Genomic DNA, 18,683 nt, shown 5'->3' with positions numbered 1-18,683 from the left:
CTTTATCATATCAGCCTAAGATACTCTAGGGTCAAGATAATAAAATATATTTATAATATGTTGGCCAAATGGGTTTGGCTGTAGGTATAAATATATCTCTCATATGAGTCATACTCTATTGTGCTCTACTGTTTATAACTTATAGCTACACTCCTTATAGCATATGAGTCACACAACAGTCTGTTTCTGTTGCCTAAATACAGAAGCAATGCTGTGTGTGTGTGTGTGTGTGTGTGTGTTGATTAGGAAGCAGAGCCACACAATGTATGGAAAAGCAGAAACTAGAACTTAGCTGTTGTGTTCTGATGTTTTCAACCCTCCTTCTATTCCAAGAGGCTGCCTCTGATCCCTACTGTGTGCAGTGTTAGTGCTGAATCACAAATAGGCAAGAAGTGAGTAGGGTTGTGTTGAAGTTATATGACTGTCCCTTTTAATAGTATATTCAATATCAATGCAAACATATGTGTGTGTGTGTGTGTGTGTGTGTGTACACATTATATATGAGCAAGTCTTATGAAAGCAGCAGTACCTCAGATAACCTCTAGATGGAGGTAATTCACCGTCATGCAAAGTGGCTTAGGAAGGATTCCCATCAGACTTGAGTTTGAGAAATAAAATATTAAATTACATTTTAAAATGAGCATTATAAAAATGATATACACATATCATAACTAGAGTTGACTAGAAGAAAGGAGATGATGAGCCTTTGGGGAAAAGTGAACAAGTGACCTTGGAGTTTATGGCACAGAGGAAAGCAAGTAATGTTTTAGACTCAAGATGGATTTCAGAACAGATTATTCATGTCCTAAGTCCCTAGGGGTATGTTATTTGAAAGAATACGAGTACTTCCTATAATGTTTAGAGTTCATGGACTTTCTTTGTCTTTTCTCTTCACTCATAGTAACTTAGAAGGACGGAAAATACTCCATAGTCTAGAAGTCTTTGGAAGGAATGATGCAGCAGAATTTTAGCATTTCAAAAATATTGAAATGTTGCATAAACAGTCAACTTAGGCCTTTGTTTGTTAAAGACATAGGGTAAATAATAATAGGAAATACGAGGCTCCACTGGTAAATTCCATCACATATTTAAGGAAAGAACACACCACATTTCTACCAGCTGGGAGCTCCCAGACGCCTCTGGGTAGCCCAGCACCACTGTGCGCCTTCTGGCCAGCATCTCTTATGGCTATAGGTATAGAACGTGTTTTAAAATGTAGTAGCAAACTGAACTGCAACGATGTAGGAAAAGCATACACAGTAGCCATGTGGATTCTTTCCCGAGCTTTTGAGAAGCCTGTTTGACATGTAAAAGTCAGTTAGTACATTAACAAACTGAAGAAGGAGAAAGATCATATGCTGACATCAATAGATACAGAAAAGCACAGTGGACAGACAACTATTATTCGTGGAAAGTAAAACAAACAAAACCTCTCAAAAACCAGAAGAGTGGGAACTGCCTCCGCTTAGCAGAGAACAAACCCCAGAGCAGCCATGGCTAGCATCATTGCTGATGTGAGAGGGTGGCTTTCCTGCCGAATATGCATGGGAGATAAGGCAGAGTAGGCGTGTTCCTCACACCACAGCCCTTCTGGTTCTTCTGAGAGTTCTGGCGAATGCACAGAAGGATGTGAGAGAGACGGACCAAGAAGGAAGGCCTGGACTCTTCGCTGAAGATGTGACAGCCTTTACACTCCTAGAATTTAATCATCAACGCAAGGTTGCAGGATACCAAATTAATGTACAACACCCAGTCAATTTAATATACTAGGGATATGTAATTGAAATTTAAAATTAAAATACATTGCCATTTGCAGTAACATGCACCCAAACTCAAATATTTAGGGTTTAAAATACATATAAAATATGTACAAGATCTCTATGAGACAAACTGCAAAACTCTGATAGTGATATGGAGAACTATGTAAATGGAGAGCCAGTTCGTGCTGTGGGTACATAGCCCCAGAATTGCCAAGATGTCAGTTTTCTCAGTATAATCCAGAGATACGATACATCACCAGCAAAAGTCCTGTTGACTTATGTGATATCATGAACACATTTTATATGGAGAAACAAACCCCCCAAGTCAGAGTTGGAGGAGGGAGCAAGGCTGAGGAGCAACATTTCATGACTTAAAGGCTGTGTGCACTAACCCAGGTACAGCAGTGACCCTGGGACCTGAGGCAAGAAGCACAAATTCCCAGAGGGGGATTAGAGTGCTCTGAAACAGCACTCATCTAATATCCAAACTCTGGGTTCAGAGAAGCAAACTCCAGTCTCGTTTAAAGCATTTGACCAGTGATCTGCCTGACTCTAGGTTCTCGGGTCATTTCCAATAGGCTGGCTTGATTTTTCTTCCTGCCTCTACGGTGGTGGGTTCCATTGGCTGTAAAGAGAACAGTCACAGCTGAAAGGGGAGTTTCACTGATTGTGAGTGAGTGACTTTTAGCTCTTGGTTTTTGTCTCCCATGTAACAATAATAATGTTACTGTTCCAAATTAAGAAATTGCCCAATCATTTTTGTACTTGGAAGGTATGCTCACCCAGAGAAGCGATCACGATAGCACTCAAAACCATATGCCCGAGCTCAGTTTTTAAAACAATATAAGACTATCACACTCTTTGCATAGTTAAATGTGTGTATTTTGTGTCAGGCAGCAGCATCCTGATGTCCTCTGGAGACTTGCACAGACAGAAACGGGTGTGAAAAACAATGTATCCTCAACTTTTAAAGTAGATAAGCCAGTTACTGAAGAAACACTGTGTCTAATCTACAGTCAAATAACCATTTCTGTAAAGGGCTGTATTCCCCGAGGGGGGGGGGGAGAGATCAGTCATTCTTGGATGGATGTACCCTTGTACTAATGCATTGTTTCCAGGAGGAACAGAGAAAAATGGAGAATTTTTCTTGAAGCAAGTTGTAATTATCCTCAGTTTTAGTTGATTTTAATCATGATAGTGTTTTTCAATGACATATAAGGAGGCCAGGAAAATTTTGAGGTGGCCATGGTCTTTAACTACTGATTTTCATATGGTTAAAAATCTGTTAACACTTTGTTATCTAATTTAGTGCATGGTTCAACTTTTTCTGAGAGCCCAGCATCTGGCATTGGCTAAGAGCTCCTACTGCCAAGCATTGTTCAAATCACGTCACATTCCGTGGCTTGTTTTCTCTCACCTTGTGTAGGGCATGGACAATGTTCCTATGCCCAGTTAGCTCCTGAAGAAGCCATGTTCACATTAATGTCAAATATCTACGTGTAGGGCCCTTGCATCTCTGTTATTGCTTCTGTAAAACATGAACTAAGTGCTTTAGAGACATATTTTAAGTGTTGTGCGATACTGGCGTTTGATGAAAAATTGACCTGACAGCCACTATTTGTTTCTCTCTCTCTCTCTCTCTCTCTCTCTCTCTCTCTCTCTCTCTCTCTCTCTCTCTCTCTCTCTCTCTCTCTCTTTCCAGGTATGCAGTTTTGTGTGGTTATGTATCTGAGTTTGAGGGCTTGCAGAACAAAATTAACTGTGGACATCTATTCAAGGTACAGCTTCCTCTCACTAACCGCCATGAGATTATTCAGCATGTTGAACACTAGGGGTTTATTCTGATGTTTGAACAACAGAAAATGAAATAGTTACTGCTGTAAGAAAAACAATCAAACCATTTGGGGGGAGGGTAAATATTATCCAAGATGGCACACGATAGTACCCACATAGATGAGTGTTGGCCTTTTTCCCTCCAAAGGTGGACGATTAGCCCTTTGGTCATGAGCTCACTGACATAAAACATGACTGAGTAATCACTAGTCTCTCCTTGCAGTGCTCCCCAGCCTTCTCAGTGCTGCTCCCTTTAATACAGTTGTCTCTCATGTAGTGGTGACCCCCAGCCATAAAATCCTTCTGTCACCGCTACTTCATAACTGTCATTTTGCTACTGTCATTAACTGTAATGTAAATATCTGAGGTCAGCATATCACTCTGCAACCGCTGTTGGGGGTCATGACCCACAAGTTGAGAACCACTACCTGCCTTCGCGGCAGGCAATGAAAAACAAAGGGTCGAGCCTAAAGCTTAACGTTACCACGGTGATGAACAAAACAGGCAAGTTGCCTACATAACCATGTACTATTGCTGTTAGTTTTCATAACCCACTAACTAATCTGACTCAGTAACTGTGGTGGAAGAAAACGGCTCTTCCCTGAGTCCCAGCTTCCGGTTCTCACTCTGACAGGGCAGGAGGGCGTCTGGGGTGGGTGCGGATCCCTGGCCTCCCCAGAGCTGCTGGTTTTCTTACCTAAGTCCTGCTCCGTGCCATCTGATATGCGTGGATGTATGCTCGTTTCACCGAGGCGCTGAGCATGGCCTCCTTGGGGCCCAGTCACAGCTTCAGTTCCACGGGCAGGGGATGTGGTGACTTATTGCAGAGATATAATTGTGTTCACATTGTCAGACAACTGAGTTCCCTGGGCTTTGTCAAGGCTCCGTTTAGGTGTATCTGAAACTAGATGACTTTTCTGTGAACTTTTTTTTTTCAGAAGCATCTAGAAATAGCCATCCAGCTTTTGCCTGAAGAACCCTTATTATATTACCTCAAGGGAAGATATTGTTATACTGTAAGTCACTGTCTTTGCTTAGAACCCTTACTTGAATACCATGTGGACAATAGATACAGTTTCAACAGCTTTCTCCCTCTTTCATGATTTGACCTATTGCACACTAAAGTGAGCACTGTAAAGTTAGTTTTTAGTGTATGATATATGTTTTGAAATTGAATATTAATTTTAAATTATATATTATCATTTATAAGCTTACATTTTGTGTATTATATTTGTGTGTGTGTGTGTGTGTGTGTGTGTGCAGTTCTTATTTTTCCATGGAATTGCAGAAGTCATACTTTGGGCTTTCTCAGGTTGAGATCAGCTATCACACATGTTTTGTGTACAAATGTACCAATCATGGTTCTTTGGGAAGATCTATTTTTATTATCAGCATTATTGAGCATAAATTATATGTTTAGTTATTGGCCCGAAAATGACTTTGGTTTCAGCTGTAAAATACCTTTCCCCCCCTCTTCCTTTTCTTTTTAAAATTTCAGTCTGCTAAAGATCAAACTCAGAACCACCTTCCACTTCCAGGCAAGCACTTCACCACTAACTGCAGTCCCCAAACATCTCAGACATGATCGCAGGCAGGGTTCCTCCAAGGAACGTAACTTGATGGGATATTAGACATTGAAACAGCTTAAATATGGGCAGCTGGTCAGCCGAAGGCCCAGTGTCTTCAATAATACATTAGTTTACAGAATGAGAAATGTGTCTAAAGAGATGCATGGGAAAGGTGCAGGACAGCTACCTACACTTTGTAAGTAAAGAAATTAGAGGGAGCAAAAGCAGGAACCTTCTCATTAGGGGACTAGAGAGAAGAAAGAGGCTCTCTTTATTGGAGACTCTATGTCATGTGTGTATTTTATGAGTTATATTTCTTTAAAATATATATAATTTAATATGAACTATAAAAATATAAATGCATTTAATCTGTTTTAAAGTACAATTATTTCTAGAGCTACAGGGCATAGCTATGCAAAAATAAAAGCTTAATTAACTGTGAAAGAATTTGTAACTTAATACACTCCTAATACCAGACTCAAAACTATAAAATAAAAATTGACCAAAATATGCATATATTTGCAAACTGAAAAAATCCTCGTAGACTTCACATGCTTCTTGATGGGGTGGGGTGGGCATGTATGTATACATGTGTGTGCATGTACTTACAGGGCCAGAGGTTGACATCAGATGTCTTCCTCCTCGGTAACTCAGCACCTTATCTTTTGAGGCAGGATCTCTCTCTGAGTCTGGAGCTCACCAATTCTACTAGACTGTCTGGGCAGCAGTGTTCAGGAATGTCTTGTCCATCCAAACCCTCACCCGATGCTGAACTCACACAGTGCTGAGCTCACACACACAGTGCTGAGCTCACACACACACAGTGCTGAGCTCACACACACACAGTGCTGAGCTCACACACACAGTGCTGAGCTCACACACACACAGTGCTGAGCTCACACACACAGTGCTGAGCTCACACACACACAGTGCTGAGCTCACACACACAGTGCCGAGCTCACACACACAGTGCTGAGCTCACACACACACAGTGCTGAGCTCACACACACAGTGCTGAGCTCACACACACACAGTGCTGAGCTCACACACACAGTGCTGAGCTCACACACACACAGTGCTGAGCTCACACACACAGTGCCGAGCTCACACACACAGTGCTGAGCTCACACACACAATGCCGAGCTCACACACACAGTGCTGAGCTCACACACACACAGTGCTGAGCTCACACACACAGTGCCGAGCTCACACACACAGTGCCGAGCTCACACACACAGTGCCGAGCTCACACACACAGTGCCGAGCTCACACACACACAGTGCCGAGCTCACACACACAGTGCCGAGCTCACACACACAGTGCCGAGCTCACACACACAGTGCCGAGCTCACACACACAGTGCCGAGCTTATACACACAGTGCTGAGCTCACACACACACAGTGCTGAGCTCACACACACAGTGCTGAGCTCACACACACAGTGCTGAGCTCACACACACAGTGCTGAGCTCACACACACACAGTGCTGAGCTCACACACACACAGTGCTGAGCTCACACACACACAGTGCTGAGCTCACACACACAGTGCCGAGCTCACACACACAGTGCCGAGCTCACACACACAGTGCCGAGCTCACACACACACAGTGCCGAGCTCACACACACAGTGCCGAGCTCACACACACAGTGCCGAGCTCACACACACAGTGCCGAGCTCACACACACAGTGCCGAGCTCACACACACAGTGCTGAGCTCACACACACACAGTGCTGAGCTCACACACACACAGTGCCGAGCTCACACACACAGTGCCGAGCTCACACAGTGCTGAGCTCACACACACAGTGCCGAGCTCACACACACAGTGCCGAGCTCACACACACAGTGCCGAGCTCACACAGTGCCGAGCTCACACACACAGTGCTGAGCTCACACACACAGTGCTGAGCTCACACACATAGTGCCGAGCTTACACACACAGTGCCAAGCTCACACACACAGTGATGAGCTCACACACACACAGTGCTGAGCTCACACACACAGTGCCGAGCTCACACACACAGTGCCAAGCTCACACAATGCTGAGCTCACACACACAGTGCCGAGCTCACACACACAGTGCTGAGCTCACACACACAGTGCTGAGCTCACACACATAGTGCTGAGCTCACACACACAGTGCCGAGCTCACAGGCAACGGTTCTGTCCCTTACCTTTTATTTGAGTGCTGGCCATGGAGCACAGGTTCTTCTGTTTGCACAGCAAACCATCTTCCCAGCCCCTAGCCTGCCTTTATTTGATATACATATATAATATATATATATATATATATATATATATATATATTGTGTAAACCACTTAATAAGCATATCAAATTCCACATTTAATAATGTTTTTGAATGACTGAACTTCAATTATGCCATCAAGCAGATTAAAGCAATGTTTGGTTAAAAAAAATCACAAAAGGAAAAAAGTGGTGTGATACACTTTTTACAAAGCCTTAAAAAACAAACTTGAGCAAATAAATAAAATTGTATAGAAATGCACAGTTTTGTGAGCTCCAAGGACTGAGCCCAGAGCCTTGTACATCCCCAACAAGTGCACACACCGAGCAACATCCCTAGCTCCACAGGTTCTGTTTCAGTTGTTTGTTTTCTTTCATGTTTTGCTTGTTGGGTTTGGGGGTTTGGTTTTGTTCTCTTTCTCTTTCTTTTTCTTTTTCTTTTTCTTTTTCTTTTTCTTTTTCTTTTTCTTTTTTTACCTAAACATTTAAAAGTAGGTTGAGAAGATATTTGATTTCACTGAGAGGACATGCATTTCATCAATGCACACAATAGCATTTCTGAAATGTGATACATGCCCAATATTCATATTTGTGGAAAATAAAGCAAACGGCAATATGAAATTGAATTTGATTGCTGTTTTCATTATCTGAGCAACTCATACTTGCGTGCTTTGTTCAGATCAACCCTATCCCTCCCTCTCCACTTTCTCTTCTAACCTTCCTTCCCCTCTTCCTCCCAACTTCAAATGCTCCTTTTCTTTAAACCCACTGAGTCCCCTTAGTGCTGCGTGTGTGTGCATAGGTGTCAGGCCATCCTCAGAGCCTCTCAGGGGCCTAAGTAGTGAAGAAGTCTTCTCAGCCCTCTGAACTCCCTCTAGACTAAGACTCGTGTTATTTATCCTTATCTAAGAAAGCACTGACTCGGAGGATAGCATGAAGTAGGCACGAGTAGCAGAGGCAGGCTGTGTGTTTAATCAACGTCTGTTGTATGTATGTACATATATGCTTGCACATGTAACTAACATGAGAGACATCATCTATGTCTAAGAGTGATATTCCTTTGTATATGTAGGTCTCAAGACTCAGCTGGATTGAGAAAAAAATGGCTGCTACTCTGTTCGGAGAAATACCATCTTCAACGGTTCATGAAGCTTTGCACAACTTCCTTAAGGTATGCTTGTCTGTCACGTGGAATTGCTTTGCTGATAAAACTTTGCACAATTAAATGCAGTATTGCGCATATCTAAGCATGTAGTATATCTACCCACTAAATTAACTTTCTAGTCACCTGGTCTCTGCCTTACTCTGAAACCACTAAACAGTGCTTCCTGTCAGCTCCCAAGCTTGACACACATGGGATTTCCAGTTCCCGGCTGGTGACATCAGTTATTTTGTTGTTTGAAGAAGAGGATGAAGAAGAACACATGAGTAGAGGTTATCTGGATGGCGTTTTCTCAGAGCTAAGACAAGTACAGCACATGGAAGGGGGGCAGTTGAACAACTAGTCTGAGTCATTCTTGGGGTGGCTCAAGAGTCTTGCCAAATGAGGAATGTTGAGCCGGAAGTGATTACAGAGGAGAAATACCTGATCAGCCAGAGCCTGCCAGCACTGTGGGTGGCTCCCCTGACCCTTTTACCCTACAGACTCAATAGCACATCCAGACCTCTAGCCAGGGCTGAAATAACAACTTCCTCTGATCTCTTCCTCTATCTGGACTCTCTTCCGTGCCAAGGCCATACATGTTCACCTGTCAGTCTTAGACTCTCCCACAGACAGAGTCACACACATACACAAGTGTGTTCCTTGACAGTGGAAGTTGAGAACAAATTAAAAGGGCTAATGGAAAAGTACTTAATGAGAGTATATCCGTACTTTGAAATACAGCTTTTAGGAACAATACAATAGATCTACATATGCTGACATGAAGATTCGTCTGTGGCTCCAAGAAGGGAAAAAGTATAGAAAAAAACTTCATTATAGGTGTTATTTTTAAAAATGATAATTACTTCTGTTTCTGTATCCACTCATCTGATAGGATGAGTGTCGATGGCGTTACTCCTGGAGAATGGGATTGAAGATGAGAATAAAATAAGAAAGGGGAAACTTGCCTTTTCAGACTTTATAAATAACTGAATCCCTAAAGTTTTTTTTTTGATTGTTTAAAGTGTTCCCTTAAGTTCTTCATCCCTCGGGGCTGGGGACTGGAGTCTGGATGGAAGCCTACATGCCTGGCCACCTCGGCAAAAGGTGGCTCAGAGGCAAAGAAAGACTAACTTGGGTCCTTAGAAGAGCTCTAGTTTAGTACCCTATCTGTACAGTAATTCTTTCCCTGAGAGATTAGGAACTATGTGTGAATGAGTAGAGGTGGGCACACTAATAGTGCCTTCTGCTTGGACCAACTCTCTTGTGGATCCTGTATTTCCTTTAAAAGCACTGCATGGGGTGGACTTCAGGGGTTATTGAAGTCATGTGACTTGCCCATAAGCAACCAAGTCTTAATCTAATAGAAGATGTTTGCCATGCCCTATTCTTGTTTTTCTAAGCAGATGAAGAATGTGTAGGCCCTGTCTCATGAGAGTGTGTTGCCAGTTGTTTTTGTTCTAAAGGAAAATGAGGGCAGATAGGACAATAAAAAGTAAGGTGATGACTGTGTATGAACTAATCTAGTTGCTGTGGACGCTTGGTGACCATAATGGAGATGGCAATACACTGTAATAGCTTTCTCCAAAGGCTGTTTCTATATGAAAATACTTAAGCCAAGAAAGATATTCAAACACGAAACAAGTCTTGGGGCAGTTTGGTTACTAGGTCTGATTTGTTGAAATATGTCCCTTTTCATTATGACTGGTATTCTTATTATCCCATAGCCCTGTTATCCTCTTGTGTGCTTTCTCTTAATCCAGACTGAAGAACTGCAACCTGGTTATTCCATGTCCAACTATATGTATGCAGCCAAGGTAAGGCAGAGAACTGCTTAGAGATAACTCTGAGCGCATTGCAGTAAATATGGGTTGCTCTTCATATAAATGTTTCTTTTCATTTCTAGTGTTATGTTGAACTTGGGGAACCTCAGGAGGCTTGTAAATTCTGTAACTTGGCATTGCTACTGCCTATTGTCACCAAAGAGGTAAGTCGAGGCACTGAGAAAGTGTGGGGCACTCACCAGTACTGAGGTTCAGTGATGAATAACCAGAGTTTTCCTTATAAGTTACGACATGAATGTATTATTCTAACTTTATTGGAGTATATTTAACAGATACATACATATATTTTTAAAGATTTATTTATTATTTATGAGTACACTGTTGCTGTCCTCAGACAAACCAGAAGAGGGCATTGGATTCCATGACAGATGATTCTGAGCTACCATGTGGTTGCTGGGAATTGAACTCCGAACCTTCTGGAAGAGCAGTCAGTGCTCTTAACCTCTGAGGCACCTCTCTTTGACTGCTTAAAGACACAGAAATCTTTGATTCGTATATGCACTGTAAGACAATTACCACAACCAAGTTAATGGATACTTGCCTCACCACACACCACTGTTTTCATGGTTGAAGCCACCAAAGAGTGCTCTCTTTTCTAGTCCGTGTTTGATGGGGCATCACTAACTATAGTCAACATGCTGGGCATTAGCTTTCCAGAACTTACTCAGATGAAGCTTTTACTCTTCAGTCACTTTAAGGGAATGGGAAGATCCTGGCAATCATGGCTATTCTCTTCTCCTATGGGGAAATGTTCTTTTATAGTACAACTTTATCACTTGGATTTTGCGTGTCCATTAAAGTTTTAAAAGTTGTACAATCTCTGTAGAATAACTTGTCACTAGGAGATCACACAAACCTTTAAGGCAGACACAAATCATGAACTATCACTTAGCACACCCTGGTGCCTACTGTGTATAAAACTGCAGGAAGACACTTGGGAGGCAGACGCAGGTGGATTTCTGAGTTTGAGGCCAGCCTGGTCTTCAAAGTGAGTTCCAGGACAGCCAGGGCTACACAGAGAAACCCTGTCTCGAGAAAACAAAAAACAAAACAAAACAAAACTGGAGGAAGAGACTGGGGAGATGTCTCGGTGGATAAAGTGCTTAGTGTACAACCAGGAGGACCTGGATTCAGAGCCCCAGCACCACAGTCAACATAACACTCAGCATGCCATGCCTGGAATCCCAGCACTAGGTGGGGGAAGTGAGCATGCTCAGGGCTTTCTAGCTAGCCTTCTAGCCGGTGCAGCAAGTTCCAGGTACAGTGAGACACTGCCCCAAAATAAACAAGGTAAAGAGCGATAGAGGAAGATACCCAAGATCAGCCTCTGACCTACACATACACACACACACACACCAGATTTATGCACACAGATAATAAACATATATACATGCATACATATAACAAACATAAACATATATACACATATAACAAACATATACATGTATAGATAAAACAAATATATACAAATGCACATATAAAACACACATGTACACATATAACAAACATCAACCCATGGATACACACATGCACACATATATTCACAAATAACAAATATACAGGTACACATATAACAAACACACATGCATGCTTATAACAAACACACATGCATGCTTACAAAGGAAAAAGTTGATCAGTCAGGAAAGTAAGAAAACTAGGAGACTGCTCAGTTAAAACCACATAGATATCTATAGAACATTTCATCCTAAACAAAAAGAATATACCTTCTTTTCAGCAACTCACGGTACCTTCTCCAAAACGAACTACATAATTAGTCACAAAAGAGGCCTCAACAGATAAAAGAAGATGAAATAATCCCATGCATCTTATCAGATCACCATGGACTAAGGCTGGTCTTCAAAAGTAACAAAGACAACAGAAAGCCCACATACACATGGAAGCTGGACAACGCCCTGCTCAATGGTAACCTGGTCAAGGAAAGCAGTACTAAGAGGAAAACTCATAGCTCCGAGTGCCTCCAAAAAGAAACTGGAGAGAGCATACACTAGCAGCTTAATAGCACACCTGAAAGCTCTAGAACAAAAAGAAACAAGCACACCCAAGAGTAGTAGACAGCAGGAAATAATCAAACTCAGAGCTGAAATCAATCAAGTGGAAACAGAACTATACAAGAATCAAGAAAACCAGGAACTGGTTCTTTGAGAAAATCAACAAGATAGACAAACCCTTAACCAGACTAACCAGAGGGCACAGAGACAATATCCAAATTAACAAAATCAGAAAGGGAAACATAAGGGAAGACGAAATAACAACAGAAACTGAGGAAATTTAAAAAAATCATCAGATCCTATGACCAAAGCTGATATTCAACAAAACTGGAAAATTCACATGAAACGAGCAATTTATTAGACAGATACCAAATGCCAAAGTTAAACAGAATCAGATAAACCATCTAAACAGTTGCATAACCCTAAAGAAATAGAAGCAGTCATTAAAAGTCTTCCAACCAAAAAAAAAGCACAGGTCCAGATGGATTTAATGCAGAATTCTATCAGACCTTCAAAGAAGACCTAATACCAATACCCTTCAAACTATTCCACAAAATTGAAACAGAAGGAAATTCATTCTATGAAGCCACAGTTACGCTGCATATTCTCCCTGGAGATGGAACGGTTTCTGTCTAATCAGGAACTTGTCACAATTTCCTTTCATAGAAGACTTCATAAGAGATTTTTTTTCTACTTCTACCATGTTTAATGTTCCAAGTAGATTTTTAAAACTGGTTAAGTGCATATTACTTTTAGTTTTAGAGGGTATCATGTATATTTAAGAGGCACTTAACTATTATAAATTATTTTATGACATAAAAATGTCAATACTTGGAGGGGAGGGTATGGGGGGACTTTTGGGATAGCATTGGAAATGTAAATGAAGAAAATACCTAATTTTTAAAAATGTCAATTCTGAGTTGTATATTATAAAATAAATTTTATTAGTTTAATAAAAAAACCACATTGACTATCCAAGGGGTTGCCATATTCAGCCTCTAGGACAGAACTGAGCATAGCTATCCATAGCCATGAAACTAAGCGATAATAATGTGTATTACATTTTATTGCACTCTTAAGAGTTTGTTAGTTAAAAAGACACTCCTGTGCTGTGTCTTGCCATCGTATTTAGTAACTCAGAATTCTGGAAATGCTATGGCTTCAGGCATTCTTCAGGGTTGTCATTCCAGCCTGTGTGCCTGTGAGTCATTGTCTATATTCTGGATGAATAGAAATAAGTAAATGTTTTTCTGCTCCAACCATTGTCGCCCTCAGTTCTCAAAGGAAAAGAAATGCCTTGGGGAAAGCAGCCTTCTGTGTTGTGGTATTGGATATAAAAAGTAAAACATGCCTCTTACATGTCTCGGTTTGTACTATAATAATCATAAACCCAGGAGCCTCTGACTCAAGAGAACATACAGCACATATCTAGATACTGGTGTCTCAAGATTCAGAGAACAGGGTGCTAAGAGGTGCGAGGAACTTACTACAGAGACTTCAAAGGGAGAAATCAGTTTTTTCTAGCAGAGACCAGGACATACCAGAGATAAAGTTTGAAATATCTGTATAATGTGTAAGTGTGAGCAGAGGATATATCAGGTCATGAATACAAGCACAGAATGAGAAAGCAAAGATATTAGCTGGAAAGGAAGGAATGCATGATGGCACAGTCACTGAAATAAGACTGAAAGGGGAGTTAAATAAGATCTGCCTAGGAACTTCGTGCCTAGAGCCAACTGGACCCCACGGGGCCCTTTCATGGCCACCTGGGCAGAGCATGGTTCTGCTCTGCTATGTTTTCTGGATGTCTGGGATTCCCACTAGGTCTGTTATTCTCCTAACACATTGCTAGTGGATTCCATCAGTTAGTAAAGGAGACAGAAGAGGTCCAGTTAGTGGGGCAGACATAGGAAGATCACCATCACAGTCTACACAGCAAGCTCTGGACAAGGCAGGCCTAGAAAGAGAGAGTCTTCTTAGACAACAGAAGATGGATAGCAGCTCAGATCTGAGAAATCTTTCTCTAGAACACAAAGGCTACACTTGACAACAGATTTTTTTCCCTCTGTGTGCATGATGGGGACCCTTTTGCCTTTTAGCACAATTTGGATGATACACAATCATTTTAAACCAACATCTGTGTTCTTATTAGAATGTAAGAGTAGAATTAAAGGTGATAATGAGGTGAGCCGCCTTGTTTGAAATGCAAGTTTCCATGTGTAAACTTCAGAGATTTCATAAGTAGGTTAGTTACTGATGATGCTCAGAGTTAGGCATTAGTCTGTTGGTCCCTTGTCTCTTCTCCAATCTTCTTCCCACTCCCCATCCTGTATCTTCACCTGGCTTCAATATTATCTGTGTACCAGGGCTCCTCAAAGTTGCCCCTCTAGACCTCTTCCCTGAGTTCTAGACTAACTTCCTACTTGACAGACATCTCTGCTTAGATGTCTCTCAGACATGTCAGATTCAATTCATCATCAGACCTTAGGCTCTGTTCATGCTCCTCATCTTTATAAACAGCACACACACCAAGCTGGAAAACCTTGAACTATCTTTAATGCCTCCTCTGCCCTTAGTACCCCAAAACCTAGCCAGACATACACCTAGTGACCAAAATCTCTGAGTTCTTCTAAAACATGTCTAGAGATGCTCTGCTGGCACAGTCTCCACTGCCACCATCAAAGTGGGGCACCAGCAGTTTCTTTCTTGTCTACAGATCATAAGAACCTTCCATCTGGCCCCCCAAATTCCTATGTCTTCCAACAGACCACCTAAGATCCCTTGTCAAGGAAGTTTCTCTTATTTTCCCTTCAGACCATATGGGAAAATAGTGACTGTATAGTTATTTGTATGATTAGTCTATACAAATGTCTTATCTCATTTGCCACTGTATTCCTAGTGCCAAATAAAAGCACTCATATTAGCATATTAGCACTCTGGAAGCTTTGGTGTGAAAAACCGGCACTCTCATTCACACAGAGACGGAGCATGTCTGCGGGACTGCAGGCAGTGCGAGGGGGGTGAATGTAGCTTCAAGCTCTAAACATTATGAAAATAGTTTTATAAGAAAAAAAAAAAGAACATGAACAAATCCTCACCATGTTTTTTTTTCCTAGTCTTCATTTGTATTATTAAATTGTTTTCTAAATTGTGTGTATGGCTAGAAACTCAGTTTCCTCTTAGTCAAGAATATAAGATAAAGTGATTTATACCTATAACCACCTGCCGCTAGGTTTCCCCAGTCTGAAATATATCCAGTTAGTGAGTTTGTAACCAGTTTATTCACTGCTACACTAACAGCAGCCAGAGTTGCAGTGAAGACTCCTCCCGTCTGTTCCCTGCCCTGCCTGTGAACCTTCATAGCATCCTTCACGTTCTATGGCACTTGTAGCTTCTTCTTTCCATTACAGTTATTTTGTAGCTGTGTCTATTGTCTCTCACCAGAACGTTCTAAACTCATCACACATCCAGTTGCTACTGAGACTGTCAGCCATTTCCTCCCTAAAGCCCAAATGAACGTGTATCAATATGTTTACCTTGCAAGAATTTGAAACTACAGTATTTTCATTATTTATGTGAGCATCTCTTCACTTTAAGGAGCTAATCACAGATCCTAAGAAACAGTTTTTAAAACAGAAAATTAAAGGGATTCTTATGTTTAAGGCAGTCTACAATGACTGCTGAATGAAATAATTACTTCATCAATAGCCTCACCGCTGTTTGCCTAAAAACAGCGTTCAAGTTCAGCAGCCTGGCATGCACTGAAAAGACTCATGTGGAAGAGAAATTATAATACTTTGATTTGCTGTGAAGACGGCACTAACCTTTCTTTTAAATGGTTATGTTTCCAGACAACAATCACTCATAGGAGAGTAATCTCAGTATAAACTACTTGATAAAGTCAATAATGAAATATATAACATTTAGGGAATATAATGTGATGTATTTATATTTATTATCTACATATATATGGCTCTTCCTGGGTAATCTCAGGTAACCTCAAATCCTGCAGCTTACGCTATGGCTTCTTCACACCTCTTAGAAAGGGAGACAGCACTCCTGCTAAGACACTGGTAGAACCAATGTGTCCACCTGTGGAGGAGACTGTCCCCTCCCGAATCCCACTCCAGAGTTCATGGAGAAGCAGCACCTTGCACATCTGCATCCTGTGTGCCCTAAGGAAAACACAGTCTGTTGCGATAGCCTTTCAAGAACAATACCTACATCCAAGACTAGTTAATTTCAAAGTTCTTGGAATACCAGTGTAAATGTGTGACATCTCATTGTACCATTTGGATTTTTTTACAGGACAAGGATGCCCATAAAGAGGTGAAGAAAATGATCGGTTCTTTGAAGAGGTAAATAAAAGAACTTATTCTTCAGCAAATCCAATACAGTCTTCTAGAATTTAACAGATTGTACTTTTATAATGCCTTTCTCCTTAACGTAGAGATTATGTACTCTCATTTGATTTGAAGGTCTAGCCTTGCCTTCTAGGCCCACTGCACTATGAGACAAATCATGTTCTTTGGAGGCAGTATTTACTCTGATGTTAGTATGTAACGATCTCTGGACATGTATACTTCTTCGTTTATTCGTGTCAATATACTACAGACTTTAGAATGTTTGTGTAACCAATACGTAGTCTAATAAAATGCACCCTAGCAAATGTTATTGTTTCACTAGACTTTATAAAATGATTAATTTATGGTGAAAATGTAAACAATGGGCAGAGTTGCTAGAAAAAGAAGAACAAGAGAAAAAAAGGCACACCAAGGATCAGACATGCGAACAGAGCTGCAATAAAAATACCGTTCCACTGTCAAACTTGGAAGAGTTTTTTCCTCTTTTTAGGAAGTAGCTAATTTTAGCAGTATTACCATAAGATAAATGTATTCATATGTTGATAGTGTGAGGGTGTTTTTGCTGCAATCCTCTGGTTAAAATATATCTAAAGCCTAAAAAAAAATATATTAAGTCAAATCCTGCAGTGTCTCATCATAGAAATAATCCCAAATAATAAGGCTATTGATATGAATTCCAACATTACGCCTAACAAAAAACAGTCGATCATGCTCGAGTTCCACTACAGTAGAAATATTTTAATATTAAAAATATATGTGCTCAATATGGTGGCACACGCATAAATACCATCCCTTGGGAACAGGAGGAGGTATGATCATGGGTCCTAAGCCAGCCTGGGTTAAAAAGCAAGAGCCTGTCTCAAAAAATGTATGATAGTATGATTATGGTATGATATGATATGATATGATATGATATGATATGATGTGGTATGATACGGGGAAAAGCAGAAGATCATGAGTCTTACATAGACTAAATAACAAGACTAGACCAGTGGGGGAGAGAGTGTGTGTGTGTTATATGGAAATGTTTGTGAACAAGACAAAATGGTATATAGATGTAAAATCAGATGTGTGAAAATATACCAGAAAATTATTAGTAGAGAATAAACTAAAATAATGAGTTTTATTTCTGTGAGTATGTCTTTTATTTGCTTTTCCAAATTTTTAGTAATAAGCTAACACAACTTTTAAAAATCAAGCTTAGTCATCAGTGATTGATAACGATATCAGTGGTACCCTTCAACCATCCTAGAAATCAAAGTAAAACTTGAATCTTCTGTTTGCTCTCCCCAACACACACACACACACACACACACACACACACACACACACACACACACACGAGGTGGAAACTTAAGGGTTCTTTGGAGAGTCAGTTGAGTTGGATGGTGTTTTGCTGGGGCAAACATGTAAAGGAATGTTTTCCTGAAGTGGACACAGGTGAAAGACTAAGGCAGACTCGTGAAGGGACATTTCACTGAAGCAGACACAGGAAAGAGGACGTTCTGCTAAAGCAAGCATGTGAAAGGACACGTGATGAAGGATTCTCTGCTAACAACATACATGTATTGGTCTGCCTTACACTGCTTAGTTGAGCTCCATCTGTCAGGACTCCATGGACTCCAGCTGATCGGATGCACATGCCGAGGCAAGGCACGTGGTGAAGGACACATAATCTTTGGAGGGTATAAATAGGACTCAACGGAGTGATGGAGACAGAACTTGGCTTGCTTGTGGGTCTCAAGTCTTCACTGATCTTTGCTTCCCTGAGAAGCACAGCTGAGAACTTGTGGTGTTCCTGGTAGTCCCTCCTGCTGATTTGAGCCTAGGCTAAGGCCTGGCTGTCTCTGCTAGGTCATGTCACTGCTGTTGGCTAACCCAACTCTACCGAACTGGACTGCTGGTGTATCTGCCA

The 18,683-nt window shown here is 41.1% G+C and overlaps 1 protein-coding gene across 13 annotated transcripts in view; it reads left to right on the top strand.

Moving 5' to 3' along the window:
- The window catches only part of Rmdn2 (regulator of microtubule dynamics 2), a 75,521-nt gene that overhangs the window by 46,511 nt on the left and 10,327 nt on the right, over positions 1-18,683 (top strand). For 9 of the 13 annotated variants that reach the window (XM_021149420.3, XM_029471456.2, XM_029471454.2 and 6 more), the window contains 6 exons: positions 3,463-3,538; positions 4,532-4,609; positions 8,483-8,581; positions 10,315-10,368; positions 10,458-10,538; positions 16,713-16,762. In XM_021149420.3, the coding sequence (XP_021005079.1) occupies positions 3,463-3,538; positions 4,532-4,609; positions 8,483-8,581; positions 10,315-10,368; positions 10,458-10,538; positions 16,713-16,762 (438 nt within the window). Of the gene's footprint in view, positions 1-3,462; positions 3,539-4,531; positions 4,610-8,482; positions 8,582-10,314; positions 10,369-10,457; positions 10,539-12,130; positions 12,998-16,712; positions 17,895-18,683 lie in introns of those variants that run through there. The other 4 variants (XM_085832562.1, XM_085832561.1, XM_085832559.1 and 1 more) reach the window with 2 other exon arrangements.

Source organism: Mus caroli, unplaced genomic scaffold (genome assembly GCF_978045245.1).
Source record: "Mus caroli unplaced genomic scaffold, Mus_caroli_1 scaffold_18, whole genome shotgun sequence".
NCBI lineage: Eukaryota > Metazoa > Chordata > Mammalia > Rodentia > Muridae > Mus > Mus caroli.
This window is presented reverse-complemented; position numbering and strand designations above follow the sequence as displayed.